The 27790-nt window shown below is 42.2% G+C and overlaps 1 protein-coding gene across 1 annotated transcript; it reads right to left on the bottom strand.

The window, feature by feature from the left end:
- Positions 1–76: 76 nt before the first annotated feature.
- GNA13 (G protein subunit alpha 13) lies at positions 77–27790 on the bottom strand. Its single transcript, XM_042865224.1, has 4 exons — positions 27460–27790; positions 25604–25830; positions 9677–9727; positions 77–5020 (listed from the first exon to the last, which is right to left on the bottom strand). Exons 1-4 carry the CDS (start codon positions 27740–27742, stop codon positions 4448–4450), a joined length of 1134 nt encoding a protein of 377 aa, XP_042721158.1. The 5' UTR covers positions 27743–27790; the 3' UTR covers positions 77–4447.

The following is a 27790-nucleotide window of genomic DNA, read 5'->3' on the forward strand; positions in this document are numbered from 1 at the left end:
GGCCTGATAACCAAAAGACAAACGACCTGACTGCCATGTAAGTATGAAGCTGAAAAATGATTTCATAACACCAATGTGAGGCTGTATATGTTTATTCATCGTCAGTAATTTTGTACACAAGGCAAATATTAATAGCTGAAAGGCAACGCTTTTGGAGAGTATGTACAGAGCGATGTACAAGCGAGTGGAAGAGGTTTTAAACTATAAATCGATTTAACCATTTTATAAAAAGGAAGTGATGTTTTGTCTTCTAAGACCTCCCTTAGAAATAACTTATTGCCAATCTAAAGCAAGGAGAAAAAAAAAATTTACAATAAAAAGTAGTCCCTGGAAAGTTTATAAAAAGTTAAACATATAAAATCGTAAGCCACAAACATTTATACAAAGCTAATACAAATCTTGGTTCTGTTAAAGATCTATGAGATTGTTACAAAATATATTTTTACATAAAGGCTTCACTTAAGGTAAGCTCTCACTGCTACTGAAAGCGCAGGAAAGCGGTTTTAAATAGTCTGCAATTCAACTTATTTTCAAGTACAATGCAAAGAAATTGCAAAATGGCACTGTATTGCAATGCTGTGTAATTAAAACAACAACTACGTTAATGGTACCATCAAACAGACAAGACCTGTAAAGTTAATTTATCAGCATCTCAGTATGGCGTGAAAGTTCTGATCGTTTTGAAGCAGGAAATGCTGTTGGAAAAGGAACGGCCTGCAATTGACCTTGAAGAGAAATAAGCAGGGAAGTCTTCCGATGGCAACGGACCATTAAACATGCTTAGGTCTGTGGTTGAGCAGAGAGCTGCTCCTAAACATCACGAGATCAGTTGGATAAGCTGTCTGAAACCGACCGTAAATACGATTATTAGCCAAGTGTCACAAAGCTTGAAACACCTCATCTGAGCAGTTTGCTACTACAGTTCTGATGGGCAGAATATAAAGCCACTTACTAGACAAATGAGTCCAATATACAGCCGTCAAGATGAATGAACCCACCTGATTTTTTTTTTTTATATTATTATTTTCTTTTCAGATGAGTGGGTATCCCAAAAGAAAGCTTTACATTTCACATAAGCTGATGGCTTACGCTCCCACATACAACACACAAAGAAGAAAAAATTTTTAAAGCCTCGATGAACAGCCACAGTTTTAAGGTATCAATTGATGCAGTTGAACATACTGCAGCAGGGAACAGTCATTAAAACACTGATTTCACTTCCGAGTACAGTAAGCCTGTACAAGACAGTGGTATATCTCCTTATGGTCATTGAGCAGTCACCTTTTTTAGCAGGGCTTGCTAACTCTCTCACTAAGAGAGTTCTGTGAACCTTGCTTTGCCACCTGCTTTTCCACCTCTCCTGGAAATGCACCTTGACTGGAATGCAGGCTACCAGGCTGACCCTTCCTACCCAGCAGTGATTGCTTCAGGATAAGAACCAGTCTGTTCCACAACAGCAGACTTGTACCAAAATTAAATAATGCTGTACAGGAATTATATTGAGAAGAAAATCTAAAAAGCAATACAACAGTACATGATGTGCTCCTTTTCAGGTAGCTACTACGTTCAAAGATGGAAAAGCCCACTGTTGATTCAGTTTGTTTATCCAGTATGTTAACATAGGAACCATGTAAACAGTTACATCAAGGTTAGTTGCCTCCCTCCCTTTAAAGAAGTGGGAGTGGGAAATGCAAGTGATTTCACTTAGTAATTTCATTTAAATAATTCATTTTTGCCTGAGATTCATATAGTGCTCATCTCCCAGGGACTTCTACCTTGTCAGAAGTGCCCCAACACTTGGGTGCGCCTTGCTGCCTTATGGCCCCCACATGCACAGAGAAAGTCTTCTGAAAGGACTGAAAACAGCGGCGCTTTGTTGTGTGTGCATTGGTTCATGGAGAAGCTTGCTGAATATTTTCCTACTTCAGCTCATGTCAGAAGTGCCTCGGTGAAACTGACTACATCCTCAGGCTGACATCAGTTTGGAGGATTTTTTGTAAATTGACACCAACGTCCCTTGACACAGAAAATTATCAACACTTTACATTATTATTTTTTTAGACAAATTCCTGGTAATATTCTTCATCATCCAATATCCAGTCTTCAGTCTTCTCTGCAGCCACCCTGTCTGACATCCCACACAACACTTACTACAGACCCTCTCCAAATTAATTATTTTAATCAGCACAGACACAAAGTCTCTTTTCAAAAGAAACTTGTTCAAGCAACTGTCAGCAATGGAAAAAAGTCCCTTCCTCCTCCTGTCGGTTTGTTCCAATGGTTAATTGCCCTCCCTACAAGGGTGTGGATTTGTTCAAACTTCTGCTTGCAAACAATGGACTTTGTTATGCACTTAGAGGCCAAAAGGCAGAGGTTTGTCATCTGCTCACACAGCATTTATAGCCTGACCAAACCAACCTGCCATCCTCCCAAGAGGAAAGTGGAGAACTTCTGGACTGACACTAGAGGCATGTCGGCCAACCCTTTAAATACCCCCAACCAGCCTTTTTGGAGGTGTCCAGTTCACCATCCTTGAGTTGCTTACACATGAACTGAAGACAAAAGTAACCATATCCATGCCTACAACAGAGGCAAAGTCTAAATATCCCCATCTAATGATTGTATTAACCCTCTCGACAGCGTTGCACTGTGTTGACAACACACTGTGACTCCTTCCAACATCTTTTCAGAACTCCTTCCTCCAAAATAGTGCCTCATTGCAGCAAACAGACTAATCTATGACTATTCATTGGATGATATAAAAAACAGAGGTCTTTCAAAGCACTTAACTAAATAAAAATACACTATTCTCCATCTGTGAACAGGAGAATGAGGTATAGATGGTAACAACTTACAATCACAGTAAGTAAGGTTTAAGTTCAGAAGACAGGCAATTTTCCTATGTTCCAGCAACATGATCCCACCTGCAGGGACGCTGCCCCAAGCAGTGAGAACGTGACATCACACCTCTTGCCACATATGTGCTATGCTGATAAAAATTCATTGTAAGAAAACATTGGCTAGCATCACGATCCACAGGAATGTGCAGGTTCCACGGGGCACAGTGGCAAGGTGGGCAGAGTTGTGGATCTACAGCCTGGGCAAAGACCTGGAGCAGCTCTACTTTTTAAAAACCCATGTTGGCAAGCTCACTCTTACTTAGTAGCACGCTGCACGGTGTATGAGGATTTCTAGGCAAGAAGCATTTTGTTTTTCTTGTTTTGTAATCACATGGCAACAGTAATACCTCCCCCTACCCTTTAAAAAAAATAACTGCAATGGAACTTTTGGTAAAATATTATTAGTCACAAGCAGCACTCTAAAGTACGCCATGCAACATGTTTGGCTCAAGTACACTTAGGATTGCTAGACCCAACTGGGAAGTCTCAGAAAGAACCTCATCAGCTGAAGCATATTCTGCTGTGATGCCCTTTTTTCAGAAAACACATTCATCTTCACGGTGTCAGCTACACAAGGCCTCTGCTGGGAACACACATTTGCATAAGGCCACTGAAAATACTGTAGGACAGAACACAAGGAGGCACTTAGGTCTGCGAGTACTTCTATCCATCCAAACCCTTACTGATCACGAGGAGGCACACTGCAGGAAGTGTAACCAGCCATGTATTGAAGCGCTTCAAGAAAAGGCAAGGTACCTGCATGTCACATCTGGTTTGTGAAGATAAGTTTAGCTTGCTCCCCTTCCCACATCAGAACTTCAAGAGGACCGTATCATCGTGCTCTGTGTTTGCCACGGCTCCAAGGCAGGACTTACAATGCAAGAGAGTGAAAGCTGCTCTGTGCCGTTCACTGCGCCCCGCTGCACTTGGGCCTGCGCCGCTACCTCCTGCCACGCGACTGAAGCCCCCAATCCAAGGATTTTTAAAGCACATCCTGGTCAAAACCCATGCAAAGGTTTATGCTTAACAGGAAGAACGTTACACCCAGGAATCCTAGCTTCAGATGCACTATTCCAGTGAGAGATTTAAGGGTTTTCTAGCCAACAATAGACCTGAGAAATTGTAAGTCAGCTACAGTATCACAGTCTTCATTACGAAGTCAGATGTGAAAGGTTTGCCCCCCTAAAATTACTGCCAAAGCTCAACAATTGCAACAATTTCAATGAAGTTTGGACTTGGAATTCTGAATATAGAATGATTTTCTAAGATAATATACGTGTTCTTAAAAGGTCAAATTTAATCACTTTACAGGTAACTTAGACATAGGTCTGCTATAAAATTACAACTTGAGTCAACTTGAAGCTACACTGGGAGAGATTAAGCCTGAAATTCTGCAGAAATTGGCAATAATGTTTTCAGCAGCAGCTTTTAGCCACATATCAAGAAGTCTGACAGGATCTGGATTTCTCTACTCCTGCTGTAAACTTCTAGTTAAAAAAAAAAAACAACACACAAGAGTTACTCAAATAAAAATGTCTTTTTGCACATCACTGTAGCATAAGCTGCTTGAGGTTGTCATGAAGGATGGTATCCTTGACATCACGGAAAACTAGCCGGATGTTTTCTGTGTTAATAGCAGTGGTGAAGTGGTGGTAGAGGGGCTTCTGCTGCTGGTCCCGGCGTTTGGTACGAAAACAATCCACCAGGAATTTTTGGACATCCGTTAAGCAGTGGGGATCCCCTTCAAATTCTGGAAAATAGTCTTTGATGCTCACTTTTTGTACTTTTTCCTCAAGCAAGTCCGTCTTATTCAAGAAGAGAATGATGGAGACGTTGCTGAAAACCCGGTTATTGACTATTGTTTCAAAAATGTTCAGGGACTCCGTCAGGCGATTCGTCTGCCGATCCTCCATGAGCACTTGGTCGAATTCACTTGAGGAAACAAGGAAGAGTATTGATGTGACACTGTCGAAGCATTCGAACCAACGTTTCCGTTCTGACCTTTGGCCACCTACATCAACCATTTTGAAAGGAACATTCTTTATTTCAAAGTTGTACTCATGAATCCCTTTTGTGGGTCTTCTTGCCAGCAGTATATCTTGCTGTGAGGGAAGATAATCCTAAAAAATAAAGCAGTTTGATGATTAGGACAAGTCACAGGCACGATGATGGCAGCTGACTTGCAATTGAGAGAAAGCTTGCAGAGGAACAGCATGAGGCTTTGAACAAACATGCACACGTATATATTTATATTCCAACACTGAAGCATTTTGCAAAGATCTGGAGTCAAAGCAGGAAACACACCCGAGGTTAAATCAAAACATTTATTGCCCTGCAGAGAACTGAAGCTTTCCATTTGCCACACGACAAGCATTCATAACCAACCCTGAAAGGTGCACCATCAGCTCCTCATGCCAATTTCCCTTATTCTGAACTATTTTGCGTTTCATTCATCATCTTCCCACAAAGCTAGGAAACACATCTGACAGCTACACAGGAATGCAGCAGATAGGGTCTAAAATGGGTGTCTCAAACCAATATTCATGGTAGTATTCCATTCTACCTATGGGCAGTCAGCTTGCCCCATGTTCTCATGCATTCTGCACAGCTGCCTCTAGGGCAAAAAAAAAAAGAGCTGCTTCAGTTAGTAATTAAAGGCAATCAATTAATTATGCCAGAAAAGCCAAACCTAAGCAACTTGCCGTGTTTGTACCATGGATCTTTTGGATCCAGCTGAATCTGTCCAAAACAAACCCAAAAAGCACTTCTATTAATTAGCTGTGTCCCTCCTCTGAGCTCCCACAGCTTGGCTTTGTCCAAACATCCTGTGCAATTGCAATTAGCAGAACAGAAGGAGAAACAAGTAGTTGATGACAGCAGTGCTTTTGCAGTAGCGCAGCCTAGGGAAGCACCTGAGCCAGCTGTCCATGTGGTTCTCCAGCCTGCCTTTCTTCCCAGAATTTCATAGGCAGCATTAAGTTTCTGCACTTCTTACATGATCATTGCAGATGCTTATGGAAAGAGGAATTCTTATGAGTCAGCTTTCGATGGTACGAAATTCAAGATGCATCATATTGGGTATTTCTTCATTCTAAGAATTACATTTAAGTCTTCTCCTGTTTAAAAACTGCACCTGAACCAGATGGCTGATGCTGATGTTTACAGCTTTTTTGTTCACTTCTTACTGAAACTCTTCCATACATTTTTCCAGCATTTCTCCTAACTTCAGAAAGAATGATTTAGGTTTCAGAGCTGGAACTTTAGCCTCTTCTAAGTGATCTACGTCTTCCTTTGACACTGCCAGTTAACAAACTGAAAGCTTTTATAAGGATGTCTAAGATCATAGTCCAGAAAGTCTGATTCTGCTAATAAGTTGTGAGTTAGGAGCAGGAGAGAAAATACATGGCAATTCAAATACTGGCATTTCCAAGTGTAAGAGAAAAATCTGAACCACAGCAAAAATTGCAAGGGAAGTGTAACGCTCCAGACATTGGATTTGCTTTACTTTGTAAGCTCAAAAGTGAAACTAGCTAGACTGCTTTGTTTGAACTCCTTGCTCTCTTCATTCGAGCCGCCCAGGACTAAGGCACTGATTTTTATCATGGCTTGCAATCTCAAAGCAGTTCTCTGAAGCAAAAGATCCCCACCCTGCACGGCTAATACAAATCCCAAGCCTGTACTACTTCAGTCTGCAGGAGAGTTCAACAGCTCTAACAGTCCCATGTTCTCTTCCAACCGTGCACCAGATCTGTGCTCCAGCCCTTCTGATGAAAGAGAAGGGAATATAAAAAGTAATGGGATGTTTGTATCAGTCACTTTTATCTTGGATTTTTTCTACCAAATGCTGTTAAGAGAAGGAGGACAACAGAAACACAGTGATATCAAATGGCAGTGGGTACACATGAAGGCATTTTGAGTAATGTTGACTGTTAGCTTTTTAGCAAGAGAGCTCAACACATATTCCATCTGACAAACAGCCTCCTATAGGGTTTCTTATTTGGGAATTCAGTCACAAGTTCTCAGAGCAAAACCAGGAAGTCTTAGAGAAGCTCAGGAGTGACTGATATTCTAAAAAGTGCATAAATGAATAAGATCAAATAATAGGAAAGGCCTTATATGCTTTGCATTTTGCTTTCCACATTGAAACAAGAGGACAAAGCAAACTCCTCTGGAAGCCAGCCCTGACTGTATATTCAGTAAAGCTTTCAAGCAAAGGGCTTCATCCTAGAATTCCTGACAAATTCCCTGCACACTGCAACCACAGATAAAACACTTTCAAGTGCTTTCAAGTTCCACATACGTGGAGAAGACCTACCACATGTTATCCCACGTCGTTGGCTACTCCAGTGCAACAGCTGTGGGCACTGGAAGTCAAGTGCTTGCTACAGAGACATCATTTGCTTACAGGAGACTAAATACAACTCCAAAGTAATCTCCCAGTATTTTAATGCTCTTTTTGAAGGACAATTCAGTTCTCTTCATAGAGATCTTTGGGATACCAGCAGCTTGCTACTGTAATAATTCTAAAGCAGCCCCCTCCTCACTACTGATCCCACTCCCTGCTGCACCACTGCACTTGTCCTGTACCCACTCTTCTTCACTTTGTCCACTCTTTCATGGGGACTGACTTCTTTGCTACCTTCCTTTTTTCCCCTTTTTCCTCCAGGCAGCTCTATTTGCCTGTAAGCACTGGCTCTTCCCAAGGACACACATCAACAATGATTCCTAAAACACAATTTAACTTTTTCCTACCTCCTGCTTTCTTCCTGAATTGTCATCTTCCTCAATTTCATACAGTCCACCTTTTTCAACAGCACAACTTTATGTTATCAGGTAGCTATTTTGCCTATCGCATCACTGTTTGCTTACTTACAATTGGAATTCAAGGTATGAATAAGAGCCAACCACACCATGGAAACCAACGTCTCTATGAGCTTTTCTGAATCCATACAGTCTGCACTGGCAGCAGAAGTAACAAGCAGTTGCAAGGAATGCAGCCGATCCCAGCCTCTCTCATTTTGCTGCGCTGATTAAATCTGAACAGCAAGTTCTTTTCCCTACATGCTGTTATCAGCAGCTCCCTTTTTGGCAACAGGCAAAAGAGCTCCCTTTTGGCAAGGGGCACACAAGCCAGAGGTCCATCTGTTTATACACAATTCAGTTGCAGGCCAGCCTCACTGTATCAGATTATCAGATAAAAGCAGTAAAATACTTACATTAATACAGTTTGTTGAAACAATCATTAGATAAATCTTCCATACAGATAAGAACAAACCAGAAGAACCTATCAAATCTTTCACTCTTAGTAACACAGCTAAGAAGTTTTTTCCACCACGATTAAATATTTTCTGTGACTGCAGATCTTGAAGAATCCTTTGTATCTCATAGTATTTGGTCTAACCTTAAGCAGGAAATGCTGTCATTTGGAGTTCAGCACTCCCACAGCAACAGCAGAAATACAATTGGAGTGTGCATGCATACAGGTCTATATAGACATACACAAATTTTTTTGCTTTTGGGTTTGTTTTTTTGTGTGAGTTTTGGTCTCACACAAATTAAACTGATTTAACTCAGTTTTCCTAAGTGTGCATCTATACATATTGTGGAGTCATTTTTGGATAACAGTTGATCTTAATGTGCTACTTTAACAACCTTTGAGTGGGCAGCCATTTGTAACTTGCTTCTTGCTCAATTTCCACAGAAGAGTTTTATTTCCCAAATCTCTTGGGAGTTTTTGTAGTGAGTTTTGGTCTCACGCTGTAATCAAAGGTTGGCAGAAGGTTTCTCATAAAGACCTTTGACAGAGAAGCTGCAATAATTTGCACCCAAGTACACAAAAATAAGTGGAAAAAACCCCTTGAAATTCAAGTAGCATTGGACTTAGAGTATGAGAAATCCACCACTTGCAACAAGCTTAGTAGTTCATTGAAGAGAGTTAAAGCAGTTTTGTATTCTCTCATAACTCCAGGCCAATAAAAATTGAGAGCGAGTGCTGGACTTGCAGCAAGATACCTGGAAGCACACACGTTCCACAAGGCACCACTGGTGCTCTACTTAGAGAAAAGAGCACAAAAAGGCTGGCTCCACTTTTTTTTTTTTCTTTCCCAATCTGTTACAAAGTCAAATGAAATTAAGCACGATGTAACAGCATTCATCTGAAGCGGCTCAGATTCCTTCAGTATTTGTTACCCATCTGCTGGAAATGACCATGGAGCAACATGGAGCTGAAGCTAGCACTCTATTTTAAAAGCAATTTTCACATGCTGTTTCTGCAATACAAGGCTAACGAGCATAACTGAAATAGAAACCAGCATCGTATCAAAAATATTCTACAGAAATTTCAGCTTTTTCCCCAGAGAAAACACATTCTATTCTGTACCAAACTCGTCCACTTAAAAATAGATACTAAGTCAGTTACTTCTGGTTTATGTATTGATTTAACTCAGTTTTCCTAAGTGTGCATCTATACATGTTCTGGAGTCATTTTTGGATAACAGTTGATCTTAACGTGCTACTTTAACAACCTTTGCATGGGCAGCCATTTGTAACTTGCTTCTTGCTCAATTTCCACACAAGAGTTTTATTTCCCAAACTTCTTGGCCCTCACTTTGCCCTGTGCTGCTGACACACCAATGATGAACTGCTGATGTAATGAAGTAGGCAAAGGTAACTAAAGTTATTTTGATAGACACTAATTATATTTGACCAGCTTAAAATCCAGTGATCAAAGAATCCTTTGAGGAGAGGAAAGATGAGAGGAAAAACAAAAAGCTTACCTGTTCTCCAAGTTTATCCAAGTTGTCCAAGAAATATTTTACGGATTCCCCCTAGAAATGAAAGCAAACAATTCCTTAGCAAGTGGCTCACTCCATCTCCATGGCTGATACTCTCAAGTCCAGTTAATCTAAATCTAAACTGAACTGTTGTAAGCTTTCTTTCCTTACTATCTTTTTCCCCCCTAAATCAGCAATCCTAAGAACACAACTGAAGTTTTATTTAGGCCAGTTAATATTTAAGCTTCAAAAGCACAGTCAGCCACATTTAGGGGAAAATCCTTTCCAATTTTAGGATTGCTAGATAAATCCTACAGTGTTATCCACAGGAACAAGCAAGGAAACAACCACGCCTTCAGTATGAAAAGATGCATTCAATTCTCCCAGTCCTTTGAAGGTTCTGGGCACATGCATTCAGATGCAAGGGCTGAGCACTGGAGGCAGATGAATTTATAGCTGTACTGCCATAGGATCCACTCGTGTGCTGCCCCTGAGCACAACAAACAGTGAGCAGAGGGGGAGAAACAGAGGAAGCATTTTACTAGACAGGCTTTCCTGTCAAAGATCAAGTTGGAGAAGAACTCCTTAGTCAGGGATTAATACATTGAGTCTGTGCTGCAATGACGTGCGATGCTGCATCTACTGTATGGGCAACCTTCCAATTCAAGCTATCACTATCACAGTAACAACACTTCTTAACTGCTCCACTAACACAAAATTGAAGATCCTTTCTGTAACTACAGTCAGCATCCCAGGACTCTGGGGGGGCACTAGAACCTAGGAAGGAACCCCTCTCACAAGGACGCTGCTGGACCCAGAATTACTCAGTGTACCAATAGAGCTCACTGAAAAGGAAAGTACCACCATAGGACTCCCAGCATCACAACAGAAACACAACATGCTTCCCTCTGACAGCTCTTGATTACCAAGCTGTAACATAAATTACTTTATTACAAATACACAAAGAAAAGCATCTGTGTTCCCATCTGATGATGGGAGAACAGGAATTCTGACTGCATTTTCTTGAAGAGAAAACCACAAAGCATCCAAGACTGGAACAGCTACATCCAAGCCAGACAAGTGAATCAGGACAGCAGTTACACAGCAGTAGTGATGACTTCTCACTTGAATTGGGCTCGATAAATTTTTCTAGGAATTACATCAAATCTCAGTGTGAAGCTGTGTCCCCAAAGCAGCAGCACCACAGTAGGGTAAAGAAACAGAGCAATAAAGGGTTCCAGCAGATACATGTGCAAGGTTAGTAGATCCTATAAGTCACTTAATAGAAGTAGATGCTGCACCTTTAATTGGGCAATTTGAACATCAACTTCTAATTAGGCAAGAGTGAAACTTCAGTTGAAACATGCTTTGTGCTTGACACACCTGCAGAACAGAGTCCAGCACAGATCTACCACTGTACCTGTTCTGTCAGTGGGGACAAAGTACGGCAGTGACACCACTCTAAAGCCTGCTGGTGCACAGCACCAAGTGCCTGCAGTAACTGCAGGAAGTACTGTATTATATTTTTCAGCATTTCAGAGATCTGTTCTAAACACAGCCCTCCAAGGAACGTGTAGGTGGAAGAGCATTCTTATTTTGCAGGCAGTAAAAACACAACTGCTGTACACAAACCTACCAGGAATACTTCAGCCTCAAACTTCCCAAACAGGAGTAACAGGAACAGAACTCAGCCTTCCAAGAGCTAAACCCACGGCCTTTAGCTGAATGGTATGGCAAAATAAAGTCAGACTCAATTGCTCGTTTAGGTTCTAGCAGGAGCTGAGAGCCTTCCTCCCCCACAGGGTTATTTAAAAAAATAAAAAAAACTGGCTAGACATCAGATTCATTAAGAGGAGATATTTATTCTAGAATACCTGGGCCTCAGGAGCTGTAGGTATATGTGTGTGTGCATATATGTATTTTAATGCCAGCTCTTTTATACACTACTTATGGCAGCGCTTGTTCCCTGAAGCATTAACTCCACAGTTCAGGAATGCATGACTTACTGCCTCTCCTTCAAATCCTGCGGCTTACTGCAGACCCGGCAGCTCACGCACACAAGCAAACCACAGCCTTCAGAGGTCATCAAACAGCACCAGAGGCAGCTTCCCAAGGAGGGGATTTCCAGAAAGCACAAATGCAAAACGCATCGTCCTGCAGCGCTGGTAATGCTCTACAGTCACATGTCCAGGAACAGCAATGTAATGCAGAGAAAGTTGCTTAGGTTTTTAGGCTGCCATGCAACAAAAGTCAGTGGCAGATAAATATCAAGGTGGCCGTACTGAAATTCAAGTAATTAATCTATAGAAGTAATCAGATGTAAGAACAGTGAAAGTTAAAAAGCAGAGATGTACTGAGCTTCCCTCCTCATTGCTGTTGGATCAGTCACCAGGCTCCTTCCTCATGAAAATCTTTTCAGACAACCAATAAGGCACCATTCTGAGCAACTGCCAATGGGACTCACCCCTGTAGTGTCTTTAAGCCATTCACTCATTGGCTTTTATTTGGATGTCACCGAGAATTTCCAATGTCTCCAAATACAACCCGTTTTTTCCTTCATATTCCAGACACCCCTCTAGATCATACAGCTACAAGCCAGAAAACTAACTCATACAAAGCCACTCCGACTTTGACTTTCTCCTAGTAGCAGGAAAAGCACCACTAATTTCAGATACCTCTGAACAGCAAACTATCATGATTACCAGATTGTTATCAGAGTGCAGTACTGCAGAACTGAGGAGTTTTAACACATTTAAAATAAGCTTCAAAAAGCAGCATCGCAAAGCACCCAAGCAAGACTGACGCCTTGGGAAGGTGCCAGTCTCTATTTTTTACAGTAATGGAGAGCAATCCATAGAAAGGAGAAAACAAAACAAACCGATGGAAAGACTTCATCCCATAAATTGCTAAAGCCGAGTAAGAAGATGATCTGTCTGCAGTCTTGTCTGACAACAGGTCCAAAGACGCCTTTCACATCAGGCTGTTTCCTGCTACCAGACACAGAACTAGATCTCGCACTGTAAACTGATGGCAGTGGCTCTATTTAAACAGTCGGACTCAACAAACATCCATCACGTTCTAAAGTTTTCTCTCAGACAAACTGTAAACTACCTGCTTACCTGAGATGACTAGAAAAAAGAAGCTGGGTTTCCCCATGCTGCCCCAGCTGGCCATGCCCCACCTGTCCCACATGGCTGCTGCAGCCGCTCATCCGTGCTAACACTGCCAGCTGTGAAACAGAGGCCATCAATGACCGACCAACAGCAGCTTGGGAAACTGCAGGATTTCTCTGTTAAAAAAGGCAACTTTTCCATTACATTGCTGTTGTCTTCCAGCCCTCATTCTGTGAGCATGTATCACGGAAAGTCCAGCTGAAGATCTAGTTAAAGCACGGTGATGCAGCGAGCTCACATCAGTTGCCTCATGCTCCAACAGAGATCCCTGAACAAGTCACAGAGCCAGGAATAACACATCTCTGATGCTATTTTAATGGTTAAGGAGATGTCACAATGCTCTCATCAGAAAGACCAGAGAGGAGGGGGAAAAAGGAAAAAGAGTACACCACACATACTGGGTTTGATACCAATTACATAAAAATGAGGTTACAATCAATTGCTGTCAGGTAACATCAGCACGTTCACAAGTGAGCTTGTTACATAGTACAGCATGGTTCTGCTTGTACTCTGTGAAGGTCCCAGGTGTTGGTTTTTATGTTTGTTTGTTTTTAAATGCAAGTACAACTTTCAAAGCGATTTCTGCAGCTCAGCAGTTCTGCACAGCAAACCTGTGAAGTGTGTGAAAGGCCCCCAATGACCTCACTTGGTGCTGCTCAGTTCCTTCTGCTCAGCCTGCAGCGCGGCCCTGAAGGCACCAACACAAGCACTGAAGTCAAACACAGGCCTCAGCACATTTCTTGCACTCACATTGACAAGCAGCAGCTTTACCCAACAGCCACTGCAGTCAGCACAGCAAAAATGAATGGCCTACATCAGCTGTAAAGATCCTCCAGCGTTAGATGACTGTGCTCTTACACCTTTCATACAGGACTAAAGCAACATATTCGAATCTCAGATTTGAAGCAATCTCTTTCACTGCTTGTAGAAGATGCCCTTTTGACTTCAAACAAGGCGTATGCGTTTCAGCTGCAGCCCTTCAGCCTCCTTCTGATTCAGAAAAGCATGTAAACCACAGGAAGTTGACTGTTAAATAACTTTACTCATAATTGTCAAGTATTCCATTTTCAGAAAGGTTTGATTCAGAACAGCTTGTGTGCCTCCTGGAGCCTCGTGATCCCTATGCTGAAGTCAAGCCAAGTCATTTTATTATGAACACAGGAGTAATTCACAAAGCACAACTAAATCATATTCTTATCGAGATGTCCGATGTTAGAACAACAGCTTCCCTCACAAAACTGCAATCCTGCTTATGTCAGTACGATAAAGGACCTCAAGCTCTGTGCAATGCACTCTTTCTGCAGCAGTGATTTACCTATAGGACACCAGTGCATTTTATCTTCTGCTCTAATCCAGAAGACCAGAAGATTAAGGATCTTTCATAACAAAACACGGTACAGAGACAGATTACTGTCTAATACATTACCAGTGAGTACCTACAACAAAGCAGCCACAAATATTTTGTGGGAAAGAAAACTACATGAAATGCACAGCAGATGAACATATCTTTTAAACTCAGGAAGTGACATCAACTTACTCGGTTTCCATGAAAACAGTATCAGCCATCACATATGATTTACTGATACCTTAAGATAGCTAAATGAATTGTAGCTTCTTTAGGGGAACACAGATGCTATAATTCTTCTTAAAGCTATAAATTAAAAAAAGGCCTGAGAATCTGAAAGAGTAAATCAGGTATTTAATGAGAACAGGAGATACAGCTTGGTAACTAGAGCAGGATGATAGCAAACACCAATCATTCTCTCTTCCTGACCCAACTTGAATTTCTGGGAAAAGAGAAACCAACATTTCCCCATCTATTAAAAACAAACAAACAGAAACCCAAACAACCAAAAAAACCACGCTTTTTTAAAGCTTAGTGTAAAAGAAGAACAGGTAACTACAATGTTTTTGGGTTGCTATGCGTATGCCTAAGTTGACGTAGAGAGCAAGCTGCCTAAAGCAGGGAAATGCAGCCTGAAGAAGGAAAGATGTAGGAGGAACCAGTGTGTTAAATAAGATTCTGCATCTTACCACACCCATACAATCAAGTAATCAAGTACTTACAGCTTCTGCTATTACAGGCTTAATACAGATAAAATCATATCTGAAGATTTTTACAAATAATCCAGCCAAAAGAACCCCTAACCTTTACTTTTTTGATCTCCCTCTGCCCCAGCCGACCCAAAGGAATTCTGACTACAGCTCAGTGGTGCTGCTGATGACCCACCACAAGTCTTCTGAAATTTCAGTGGTAAGCACAGGAGCAATCCTCAGAGGGGTCTGAGTGAAGCCAATGACATTTCCTAGTGAGACGAGCAGGTGGGAGCAGCACAGCTCACCCTTCACCCCAACCCCCGAGCCTCAAAATGCTGCAATAAAGAGTCAGATGATCAAGATGACATTTATGCCATTAACACACCTACCCCTAATTAAGGTACCCATCTCCAATCTCTAATTATTCTGATAGAACAGTGAAAGCTGAGCCAAGCCCTACATCCAGACATGAAGTCTGCTCCATTTCTTTCACTAGCCTCAGAGTGAGGAACACTCCTGGGCCCTTCTCACCTTTGATGTTTCTACAGATTCACGTCTCTCCTTGTTCACTCCTCTTGGGCCTTTTAAATGGGGGTTCCTCTTCCAAACACATCTCAGTTAAGAGAAAAGGATGGAAATTCTGGACACTTATATGTGTAACTTGATTATTCTGATCAGAAAAAAAACCTCAGACACCCACCTTACTTCACAGTGACTTCAGTTACTTGCTTGGTATCTGCTATGCCTGGGGAAAATTATTTATTTCCCTATTGCCATTCATCTGCTCTAACTATAATAACTTTATGTATTGCCTTCTGTTTAAAGAGAAACGTTACTGGCAGTGTCTCGGGAGTTTACAACAAGAATATCCAATAATTCCTTTTTAATAAAGCACTTTGAGAAAAGTTCAATGTAAGCAACTGTCCATTCACTTACTGAACCGAAAGCCTCGACTAACACAGAAAACAGCTCCCCAGCAGAAATACATTTCCTTTAACTACGGACAGCGTTATGATAAAACCAGCACGAACTGACACCAGAGCAAACCACCCCATTTATGCCCACAGAAGCACTATCACACCTTTGTGGCACAAACAGATCCAACATCTGATCCATTTATACTCATTTGTTCCTAAGAAGTGATGGCAAACTGCTTTAAAGCAGTGTTAAAAGAACAGTCTTGGGAGGGCTGAAGCGCAGCCCTTATGTTATGATCAGACCTTTAAGGATCTATCTTCTTTCTCTCCAGTACAACCATTTGAATAGTCAGCTTAAGTCTGTTCTGCCTGTTTTCACGATAAAATTTAAGTACACTGGAATTAGCGACAGGTTTTTGCAAAAGTGCAGAGCCTCAGATACAGAGCACATCTGCTTTCACAGGGGTACAAAACAATGCCTTCCTCCACCAATGCACGTCACAAATGCGTCACAGCTCGTCCTACCTCTGCTCAGCACCATCCTATTTCCTCTTTTCAGCACTTCCTGCGTGCAGCTCACATTGTATTTGACTTTTCTTCAGAGCAAGGAGAAACGCATCACGCAGCGCACAGGTGAGACCTCATTCGGGCACATAACTGAGGATCTGGCCTCAAACAAGAAAGGTTTAGGTCCTGATTCATACAAAGTAATCCTCTGTAAAACCTTTTGGTAGTAGAGCAGAATTTGGAACAGCTGGGTGCAATTTGGTGGAGGGCGCTCAATAGCACGAAGCTAAAAATGAATCAAGAAAGGGAGGAGTCCCACTGAGTTCATTGCATGCCTGACGTTTTTATCTCATACAACAGCACTAACAGCAAAAGGTGAAGGAGTTTAAGAAGGGTTTTTAACCCAATTATATCCCTTTAATCTATTATTCCCTATTTACCAAGTAATCCAATTAAACCATAATTCTCAAACTGGTTAAGAAATGGAGGTAGACAGAGCACGTCAACCTGAGCACACGCACTGCAGACAATGGCAGCACCTGGGGGTGCTGGAAACCCTGCTGGAAACCCGGGGATGCCTGCATGGCTGCTGTGTCCCACAGGAAGGAGCAGAACGCCAGGCCATGAGCACTCAGTCTAGAACACAGTATTCCAAACAAGGCTCTAACATCTGTTTTCTTCTTGCACTGAACGTGCTTTTGAATCATCCTTCAAAGCGCTTCGTTGACTTAAACCTCCGATTTCATCTGTTAGCTAGGTATCCCTCCCATCTCCTGATGAAGTGATTTAATTGCCAGCTTCCTCATAAAATTTGCTTAAAGATATGAAAATACACTACAGCTTTTAGGCTAGAACAGAGATGGCTTTCCATTAAAGCCTACAAAACTACAGTTTCTTCCATGCACGTCGCTCAGTTATGACATTTCCAAGTAATCCTGAAAGCCTACTTGGAAAGCAAGATGTGCCATATTCCATTAGCAGCTGAGAATTTTAAGAAATGGAACAATTTTGAGCTGTATGAAGTGATATTCTGTTTGTACAACTTAAGAGCAAAACCCAAGAGCCTGCTGAAAAGCTTTCCCACAGCTGAAAGCCCAAGCAAAACACAGCATTTACACTGGCATGCCACGCATCCCTAGGACTGCTCTCAACGATGCAGAGATCTCTCCTGCAGCCTCCTGCAGAGATCAGAGCCAAGTTAGCAAACACCACAAACAGAATTTAGGACACAACAACTGCAAAAGCAATACATCGAACAAATACACTCAGGTTTGCCAGAACCTGAAGTCAATCCACGACTGCAATTTAGGATATACTGTTCAGAAGATCAAGTACAAAAGACCATTCAAAGACCATTTTCACTTGCTCCCTCAGCATTTACAACCAACACTTGTCTTCCAGAACGTTTCCTTTAGGAAAGGCACTCAATATTTTGCAAATATTTTTCAGAGTTTCATTGATGAAATGATCTTTCAAGTCAAAACACACAGGGACCTAGCAAGAAGCCATATGAAAACAGACACTGATGGAGATGAAACAGCCACCTCCCAACGCCTATTTACACTCTGGGAAGCATCTATGTAAACTTTAGATGTTTTGCACACAAAATAGACTGGAACAAGACTGTAAACATTTGTTCCTCTTCCAGTGCGCTGACCCACTGGCTCCATGACTTCATGTGTTTGCAACTCAAACTGCATTTAATCTAACACTGAAGCAGCAGTGAGTCTACAAATCCAATATCCATCATTTAGAGATTTGCTTGCTTCCAAGTTGTATAAGACTGGCAAAGGCTCCAAAAAAATGAGAAGTATTTGGCACGTGGGAACACATCAGCACTAAAACTGGTCATGTTGAACTTTAAAATGCTTGAAAATTCCATTATTGCACATTCAGTAAACCAAATCATAACATCTTAAAAGCAGAACCCTAAACTAGATACTGATGCATGCACTGAAGTATCCCTAGGATTCAGTTTTATAACACACATTTGGTTTCTATTTCAGCCTCGTGAGAAATCCAGGCAACCAAATGCTTTTCAGTCCTTCCTCTGCCTCCATTAGCAGAATCCATTTCAATTAAGTTCTGATATTTTTGTTTGCAAACAGCACTAAACCAAGCATTAGAACTAAGCATTAGTACCGTACTAGTGTATCAGAGCTTGTAGCAAGATATTTGATGAGATTTAGTGATAAATTTACTACCTTTTTGAAAGACCTACAAGTACCATTAGATGAATGTTAATTTAAGATGCAGTAAAAGTTGTGTCTAAAGCACTCAAGACAGTAGAGTCTCGGAAACTTCCTAAATAGAAGCAATATCCAAACATTTCACATCACTTGTAGAATTCCACACTAGAAGATAACCTTCTAAAAGAACTACATAACTGTTGTACACACTTCTGCAGAGATGCTCCGGATTACAGAAGTACCTGCATGCTGTATTCCCTTTCCTGCAACATCCCTGTCCTCTTTATTCAGTCACCACTGGTGACCAAACACCACAGCACAGCCGGTGAGAAGTGCTTCCAGCTGTCTGCTGAGCCCCCAATCCAGCAGGTTGCTTAAAGCCATTTCTCTGGCATCATCGAACAAAGAAGGAAGATACAGAAACTCACCTCTAACAAAAAAAGGATGCAGGATCTTTTCAGTTCCCTGGTTAAACGAAACAAAAGGTGCATATACTACAGTAGCCAGTATAGTTACTCTATGTAACTATGTGTGTTTTCTAATGTATTAAGGTCAGCTGCACTTTTGTTTTCTCACATTTTCTTAAGCAACTTCCTCAGCTACCACAAGTTAAAGTTTCCTACCATTTTGCTGCTTCTGCATAAGAGTTACAGCATGAGCAGGGCACATTTAAGCAGCACTCATCACAAATTGAAACTCATACCAATAAAGACAGCCTACGCACACATCCAAATACAACCAGAGTATGTGAATATGTGCTCAGCAACAGCAGACTGGAACCAGGCTGAAATTGAGGGAATAGCAGCATGAGACAGTGCTGCCCCTGGCACTACACCTTAATCCTAAAAGATCCCACGTTCACATATGAGAAAGCTCACTCTATTCTTTGCCTCAAGTGTAAAAATGAATTTAATGTATATAAATGGAACATCACTGCTGCTTCCACACGTTATGCCAGCACGGAGATTCGCAGACTGCTGTGAATACTGGGATTTTGCAGCACAGATTTGCCTTATACAAAGTAACTTCCAAATGGACAAAGTCGGAGCCACTGCCACATCGAAATCGTGTGAAGTAACAGTGCTACAGGTACTGACATGCAGGTTAGTAACTGGGAAGGAAATTGGCTCCTAGCCTGTGTTTGTACCAAGGTCTCATATTAAACTGTAGGCAGCAGAAGCACCAAAAACACATCTAACACTTTCGCACAGATTTCAAAGAATCTGCAGAGAAAAAGGTTCACCCACTTAAATCTCTTCATCTGAACTCTTGGTTGGAAGTCAACCATCTGACGCTGCCATCTGATGTAGGCACTGACATAACACATCCACATCAAGACAGCCTCCACTGAAACAATCCCAATCCAGTCACATCTGTACACAGAAATAATGTACAAGATATATACACCCTCATTTGGAGTGGTTGTAAAAAGGAGCCACTCATACAGCCACTGGCTGCACCAAATACATCAGCAGTACGCCACACAGCAACCACATCCACCACTCAACTTTGCCAGTGGAGACAAAGCCCATACCAAAATTACTTTCAAACTTGAAAAAAAAAAAAAAAATCAAACTATTGTGAATAACAAAAAATGTACTTCCTAGGTGTTCAGAACAATACATGACACAGATGTCCATCACTGTATCTGTAAAACCAGGCCACCTTATGCTACGAAGCCAGCAGGCAATACATGGCCACTGCTCTTCAGATATTCCGAACCTTCCTGCTGAACCGCCGGCAGGCAGACAAGGTAGAATGGCAGAAGAATCCAGAAGCAGCCTTTCGAGGCACAGGAAATCAAAGAGATTGAAACAGAAATCCTAATCTGAATTTGGAAAAGGATGAAAGTTGGCATTTTGTGTAAAATTAGTATTAAGAGTTCATTCAAAGGTAATTCAGCTCGGTCACAATATTATGATCAATCCCCATTACCCAAAGCACCCGTAGACATGTCGGGAGGGTTTTCAGCCAAAAAAAATAAGCCTCCTTAATGTTTGGCTCTAGTGTTAATCTCTGTACAAAACCTTATTAATATAGATCCACCTAATCTTGTCACCGGAACAGGAAAAACAGCAGAACAACAGAGACTCCCAGTCTTCTCTGAGGATTTGTATAGAAATGAGTTTTGAGGAAATTTGTGTTAGCAACAAGCTTTGATAAATCCTTTTAATGCAAAGTAAGGACAGAAGACGGCAAGTAGCTCTAACCTTTCCAATGGTTTTAAGGAGTCGTGCTCACTGTACACATGCTATCTTGTCATGTGCTGTTTAGCAGACCTATGGATCAGGGAAAAAGGGGAAAAACAATTCATATTTCAACACTGACAAAGCAGCAGCAGTTTGTTATTTTTATCTACAAAAATTCAAGCAACATGCAGTGTAATCACCATGTTTTATTCACACTAACTGAACTAAGTCAATGCATGTTTATAGAAACCCTGTGTGACTGGATCACAAGAAGATACTCACACAGAAGCACAGAATTGCTCAGGTTGGAAAAGACCTTAAAGATCTTTGAGCCAACCACAACCTAACTATGCTACCAATTCTGACAACCCTCCATGAGTCCATATAACTTTCTGACAGTCTGTGCACTGAAGCTTGCCCTCCAGTTCAGGGAGGCTGCAGAGGATGAATAGTGAGAGGAGTACTGGCACATTCCAGAGGGTACAAGCTGTTGAAAGCCTTCTGAAATTCAGTGTCACAAGTGTAGAAAACACTTCTGATGAGGTGTGGGCAAGATGCTCTGTCTTTTTCCAGGTTCAGAGTTGCTGAAGCACTGAGTTCTGAACTGCCTCTAAGACACGACTTCCTCTTTCTTGCATGTGGATGCATCTGCTTTGTCACGCAGCCCAGTCTACCCTCAAAGCATTGGCCTCCTCAGGATCACTACTCTATACGTGTATTTCAAAGATATGTTGCCTTTGGACCTGAAAGAACATAAATTTTGCTAGTACTTTGCAAAGGCCATCTGAGGACTGATTCTCTCCCTAAGAGCTAATTTAATGTTCTCTTGCATACAATAGCCCCATCAATATTCAGAGGCAGAAGCTAGAAAAGCTCCAAAAGAAGATGAAATACAATCTTTCAGAAAGCTGTACAACACTCTCCATAAGCACCACTCTGCATGACAAAAAAATACTATAGAGAAGCTGCAGCAAAAAGAACTTCACTCTGAACACACCTTTTCCTGTCTTCTATAATCTGATCGAGCACTTGCAGGCATGTCACAAAAGTAAACAGGACCCAGAGGTAAACACATACCCATCGTCTTTATGTGCCAGCCGTGTCTGCAGCTCTGGGTGAACGCTGACAGAATGAAATGTCATCACTGCCTCCTCACACTGAAGGGTCACGGCATTAAAAAAACATCTGTGTAATGTGCAAGTAGGGCAAGAAGCACACACCTGAAGATCAACAAACACCGGTAACAAACGTTGAAACCCACCCAAAAGGTATCTTTACCAAGAAGAAACCTTTAGCACGTTCAAAGCTCATCACGCAGATGAGGAACCCAGCTCTCATCCCACTTTTCCACTCTCAGAGAGAAGCAGACTGTTTCAGAAGCAGCACTTGCACAGGAGTGCTCTCCTCAGTTACTGGATGCACAGCACCAGGACGAGATGCTTTCTCAGCTGCCAGTGCCTGAAAGCAAAACTCAATGAGAGCAGCAAACCTTTACAACTACGGAACGAAGGATCCCACGGGTATAAACATAAAAGCAAGGAAGTCTCTACTTAAGCACTCAGACATCCCTCACAATCTGTTAAAAATACCTCTGCTTCCCTCCTCCTCCAAGTAAAGCAATACAAACTTCACTCCAGCGCTCAAGCAGCAGCTTTCCAACCGAATGGAAAACCAGCCTGCTTTTGTATTTAAACAAACCACTGGTCTGTGAGTCACACAATTAAGAGAAGGTAGATTTATCCAAGTCACTTCAGGAGATTATATTTACTGGAAATCAACTTGTAATGGGAAACCCAAAGTGTGAATGAGATGACAAAGCATTGGAGGGAACAGACTAACTCCATAGCTAATCCATGCTTGCTGTCAGACACGAGGCCAAAGGAGGAAAGCTCCATAGACAAAGCTTGTGGATGACCAAAACCCCAAGAGCAAATTACAGGGACTATGCTATGGAGCCAAAGTAACCTGTAGCTAACCGTGTTAGAACCTAAGTGGTTTTGGTCTGTAATAAAATTTGAGGGATTATAATATTAACCATCAGAGAACTACTGAAGTAGCACATACTGCACTGTAAGCTGTCATTAGTTCTTTTCAGTTTTAAAGCATTACACAAGGATGAACTAATGAATTTTCTTAAGTACTGCTGTGTTATTGGCCAGAAGGCCCCTATTTTTATACAGAGGGAACTAAAAGATATTAACTATCCTCATGACCACTTAAATTAACAAAATGAGGAAGGACACCAGTGAACTAGGCTTGGAAATGCTGATTTCTAACTCTATTAAAATACAACCGCATTCCCCCCACACTGCTATAAAAAGACGACGCTGTTTCTTTAGGCTCCCAGCATCATTTGGTGCTACAAATGAAAGATGGAGAAAAACAAGACAAACAGCTCAATGACCTCTCACGATATACAGCCATCTTCAAATTTTAACTACACACGTGCGTAAGCCTTTCATCTTAATCTCTCTTGTTCTACACTTATCTGCTCAGGCTATAAATGGCATCCAGAACCACACTCCTGCATCCTTCCCCTCAATTTCCATGCAAATGTTTGTTTTGCTCCTTATTCATCATTGCTCTGTTCTTCATTTGCTCACTTCTGCCTTCACCTTACTCCCACCATAAGCAGTACTTTCCCTGCATCCCTGTCTGTGCCACTATAATACCAGCTATGTTTTTCAGTGCAGTCCCAAACTCAGCACAGCCTCAAACTCGCTCATCACTCTGAAGTTAGAGCACACACAGACAAATAACACTCCTTTCTAATTCCTCTAGTGCTGATTTCTCGTTACGTTTTCTCATTACATCTCATTTTTTGCTACATGCAGGTGAACTGCACGCAGAACAGTATTTTTTTCTTTTATTTTCTTTTAAGCTGCAACACAATTTTCAGTTTTTAAGCCTTATTTGAAGAGTCAGTACTCAATACAACCGAGCCACCTGCACGTGCCCTCCAGCTCCCCCTGCCCTCCCTCAGGTACACCCCCAGCTCCCACCTTAGCTATCTATCTTCATTCCACACCACAGCACACGTCTGGACTCCCTGACCACACTCCTACAAAGCCTGCCAGTGGCTATGTCAGAAGTACACATTGCTTTCAGGAGTTCTTTGTCACTCTGTTGACCATGTGTACCTGTCGTAACTTAATGCTGAAATGTACCAGGGTAAAATTGAGACTTGATATTTGGGTATGCTGCTTGCAATCCATGCAATGACATCATTCAGCTTCTTTTTTTCCATGTTTGTATCATGTGATAAAGAAATCCTTTCAAAATCTCAGCACAACTTAGGGAATAAAGCAGTGTAAGTATAAATAAAGCAGTTACCTGATCTGCAAAACCTATCAGTAGGGCAGCACTCAACTGTGAATAGCACATTAAGAAATACTTTAAATTCTGCCTAAAGCCCAAATGGTAACATGTGTTTTTTGCAGAGCCCATTACACAGCTTTAGGAATCTCCAAAACAAAACTTTCTTTCCCCCCCCCCCCCCTTCACAGATTCAGTAGAAAACGTTTTCAGCTCCTACTCAAAGTGAAACTCTGCACATGGTTCAGTTATGGAAAGAACCTACTTGTCAGAAACCCAAGGTGGCAGAAGTACAAGAAGGAAAAGGGAGCTACTTAGCCTCAAGTTATTAAGCGTATCTAATAAGAGATGAAACGTTTTTACTCAATGGATTTTAGAACAGATCACTCCAGCATAGCAATTACGACAACAAGGAGTCACATTTGCAGCAGAGCAATTATGAGGAGAAGTCACATTTGCAGCAGATAAAAATCTTGAATGCAGTTGTGCAATTACCGCTTTGTGATAATTTCCAATGCAAAATGTAAGATGCAACAGGCCTCATTAAAAACACACTGAAATAGCACAAACGGGTCGGGCAGGCGATAAGCAAGTCGGGCACCTCTCTGAGACATTCCAGGATCTGGGCAATACATATTTATAAAGAATATTTATACAACCTATTTAAGCCAGCCTGTGATTATACAATCGTTCATAATAGCTCAACAGGAGACATCATCAGCCATTGTTCAGATTCACATTAAGACAAAGGTTATTTTTAAGACATAAAAGCACAAAGCCAGTTAGCTTTAAGAGACCAACAAGAACAGATTTAATCTATTTTAAGGTTGTCAAACCCCGCCCTCACCCCTAAACAAGCCTATGCCACTGGCATTTACTACACAAGCCTACAAAACAATAAACAGCAAACTAAGTCTTCATTTCCTCTTGCATTATCAGCATGGAAACGGAACGAAGGGGCTTTAGCTGTCACAGTTAATGTTTCAGCTCGAGAATCAAGGCAATCCTTTTTCCTTTCCAATCCCACTACTGAACTATATATTCCAGCCTTAGCTGAGGACTTCCATCTAACAAAAACCTCATTACATGAGAATTAACATAGACATCCGAAATTAAACAGGAAGTATACAGAGGGAATGTTTGCTAGATTGCTCAAATTGGAATCGAGAAGGGAGTGGTTTTTAAATTCTTCTCATTAACCCATGCATATCTTTTCTTAAAGATCATTGCAAGTCGTCCCTCCAAACGATGGTTGGTTTTTTTTTAAAGTAGGAAAACGTAAAAATAATAATTTGTTACAAACACTATGCAGTGCCAAGCTTTGTTGCTGAACATAAAAGGTAATTGATACGTCGGCTTTCTCACATGTTAAAGGAGGACAATTATATCAGGTGCTCCATGTAAATCTTCATTTTGAAAGAAAAAAGGAGGAAAAAAATGGAGCTAAATGCATGAGTTTAGAGTAACACAACAACAGACTAGCATCCAAAATGCTGAGCATCCATAAGGAGGTCACTTAGCAGAAAGCGTTTCACCAAAAAGCGACACAGGAACCAGGCAGCCCGCACACCCCAGACTCACAGCACTGAAAAACAAAGCTTACCAACTGGAATTCTCTGCGCCTGTCGTACGCATGCTGGATCCCACTGTCTGCCCACAGAGCTCTTATGGCAGGGAGGTACTGTAAAAAAACTGCTGTCTCCACCATTCCTTGCACCACCGTGACTGAGCGGGTATCGAAAGCCATCATGGTATCTCCGTTAGTCTGGTTAACAGGATCTCCCCAGGGGATATGAAGTTTCTCTCTGGCATCCACAAGGACTCTCACACCTTTAACAACATGAAAGAGCGCTGCAATTAGAATTTGTCTGCACCTATTATCTTTCTAGCCTGTAACTCTGCAGAGTCCAACAATACGCTTACTCTGCACAATCAAAGCTCAGTAAGACTCTGAAGCCAGGAGAAAATCAGAACGGTTCAGAAATATTGAATTAAAATGGTAGTAACAAAACTCAGCCGCTATCAGGAAAACACAGCCTTGAGAAACAGGGTAATATCTGAAATACAACACTTCCAAAAGTGCCATCTTTAAACCACTAAATCCCCAATCTATGGTATTATGTAAATATATTTCACATATATTTATACTTTCCACTGATCTCCTGAATCATTTTACAGCTGTTATATTTACTTGGCAGGAACACAAACAAATGAAGTATATTTAAAAGTTTATTTCAGAATACGTTAAACCACTTGATGGCTTAATTTTAAGGCTCCCCAGTGCCCACAGGGAGCACATCTTACTACTTTGTTACAGTGTTGTACTGAATTGTAGAGGGTTGACAGTCTTTAACATCTTCACGATGCGCAGACTAAACACAGTAAACACACAGAGCTTTCTGAACTGTGTGGTTTTACTGCTTAAGAGCAGCTGGAATTGCATTTACATGAAGACTTTCCCACACTTACTATAATTAAAAAAAAAAGTAAATAACCTCTAGGAGAAACTGAGCGTCTTGGAACTGTCTCACATAGATCTTAAAGGAAAAAAAAAAAAGAAATAAAATTGTGTTGATACCAATCACATAAACAAAGGGAAATAAATTCTAGTATCATGTTTGCTGGTGGCAAAGAAATAAAATCTGGTAAGAAACGAGCAACTGTAAAGGCACAGAGAAAGATGATGTGTACTAACAGAGGGATAATGACCCCCCCATGGCAGCGGGGTGAAACCTTTTGAGATCCTTTTCAACCCTGGCCACTCTATAATTTATCAGTACCAAAGTATCCTTCCAAAATCCATTCTCTTTCTGTCACTGCTGTATCTGTCAAAGCCATGTTGCAGCAGCAGACCCGCACTTGCTCTGTGTATACTTTTACAGTACGAATCACCCGGCTTTATTAACAGACTATCACCTCAACATTTCTGCTCGTGATTTCTACTTCCTCACTACGTTTTTCAGCCTTCATGTGAAGTACTGTTATAAAACAGCTTCTTAAGAACAGCTGGAATCCCTGAGCCCCATTTAGAAAGGCTAACGTCTGCCCACAATTCAGCCTCAAGAAACACACTGAAGACGGTACCAAAGCGTTACAGAACCTAAACTCGGAACGGGACGGGTGAGAAGGCAGGGCCGACAACGCGCGGCCGGCTGACAGCGGTGAGGAGAGGCGCCCAGCCCGGCTGCGGCCGCTCGGAGCGCGCAGCTCTGCCCGCCGCTGTCAGCCCGCCGCCGCCGCTCCTCGCACGGAAGCAGAACGCGCGCCGAGCTTCCTGCCCGGCACGGGGCACGGCCCGGATTCAGGTGCGGCTCTTCCCCACCCAGCACCCCGCGTCCCGACCCCGCCGGCAGGAGGAAGGCCGCCGATGAGGACCTCGAGCGGGACGGAGGCTGAGGACCCCCGCCCGGCCCCCAGCCCCAGGCCCCGCCGCCCTCAGGCCGCCCCCGGCCGACGCACCCTTGATAACGTTGCTGTAGATGGTGGCCCGGAACTCCTCGCGGGCCGCCCGGTCCCAGTCCTGCCCGTGGATGATCCGCATCTGCTTGAGGAAGGTAGACTTGCCGCTCTCGCCCGCTCCCAGCAGCAGGATCTTGACGAGGCGCTTCACGTAGGTTTTCTCCCGGTTGAGGCACTTATCGATCTCCTTAGACTTGCGCTGCTGTTCGGCCTCGCCGCTGGTCAGCAGGCAGCCGGGGAAGCAGCCCGACAGCACGGAGCGCGACGGCAGGAAGTCCGCCATCTTAGCGAGCACTGCCAGCGAGGGGAGCGGCCGCCCGGCCCGGCCCGC

Source organism: Lagopus leucura, unplaced genomic scaffold, assembly GCF_019238085.1.
Source record: "Lagopus leucura isolate 7727_CA_CO unplaced genomic scaffold, USGS_WTPT01 Super-Scaffold_797, whole genome shotgun sequence".
NCBI classification, from domain to species: domain Eukaryota; kingdom Metazoa; phylum Chordata; class Aves; order Galliformes; family Phasianidae; genus Lagopus; species Lagopus leucura.

Coding starts and splice junctions, on each gene's coding strand:
- GNA13 (XM_042865224.1), bottom strand. CDS start 27,742: ATGGCGGACTTCCTGCCGTCGCGCTCCGTGCTGTCGGGCTGCTTCCCC. Junction 25,831..27,459: donor CTACAGCAACGTTATCAAGG/GTGCGTCGGCCG, acceptor ATGTTGTTAAAG/GTGTGAGAGTCCTTGTGGAT. Junction 9,728..25,603: donor GGCGCAGAGAATTCCAGTTG/GTAAGCTTTGTT, acceptor TTTCATTTCTAG/GGGGAATCCGTAAAATATTT.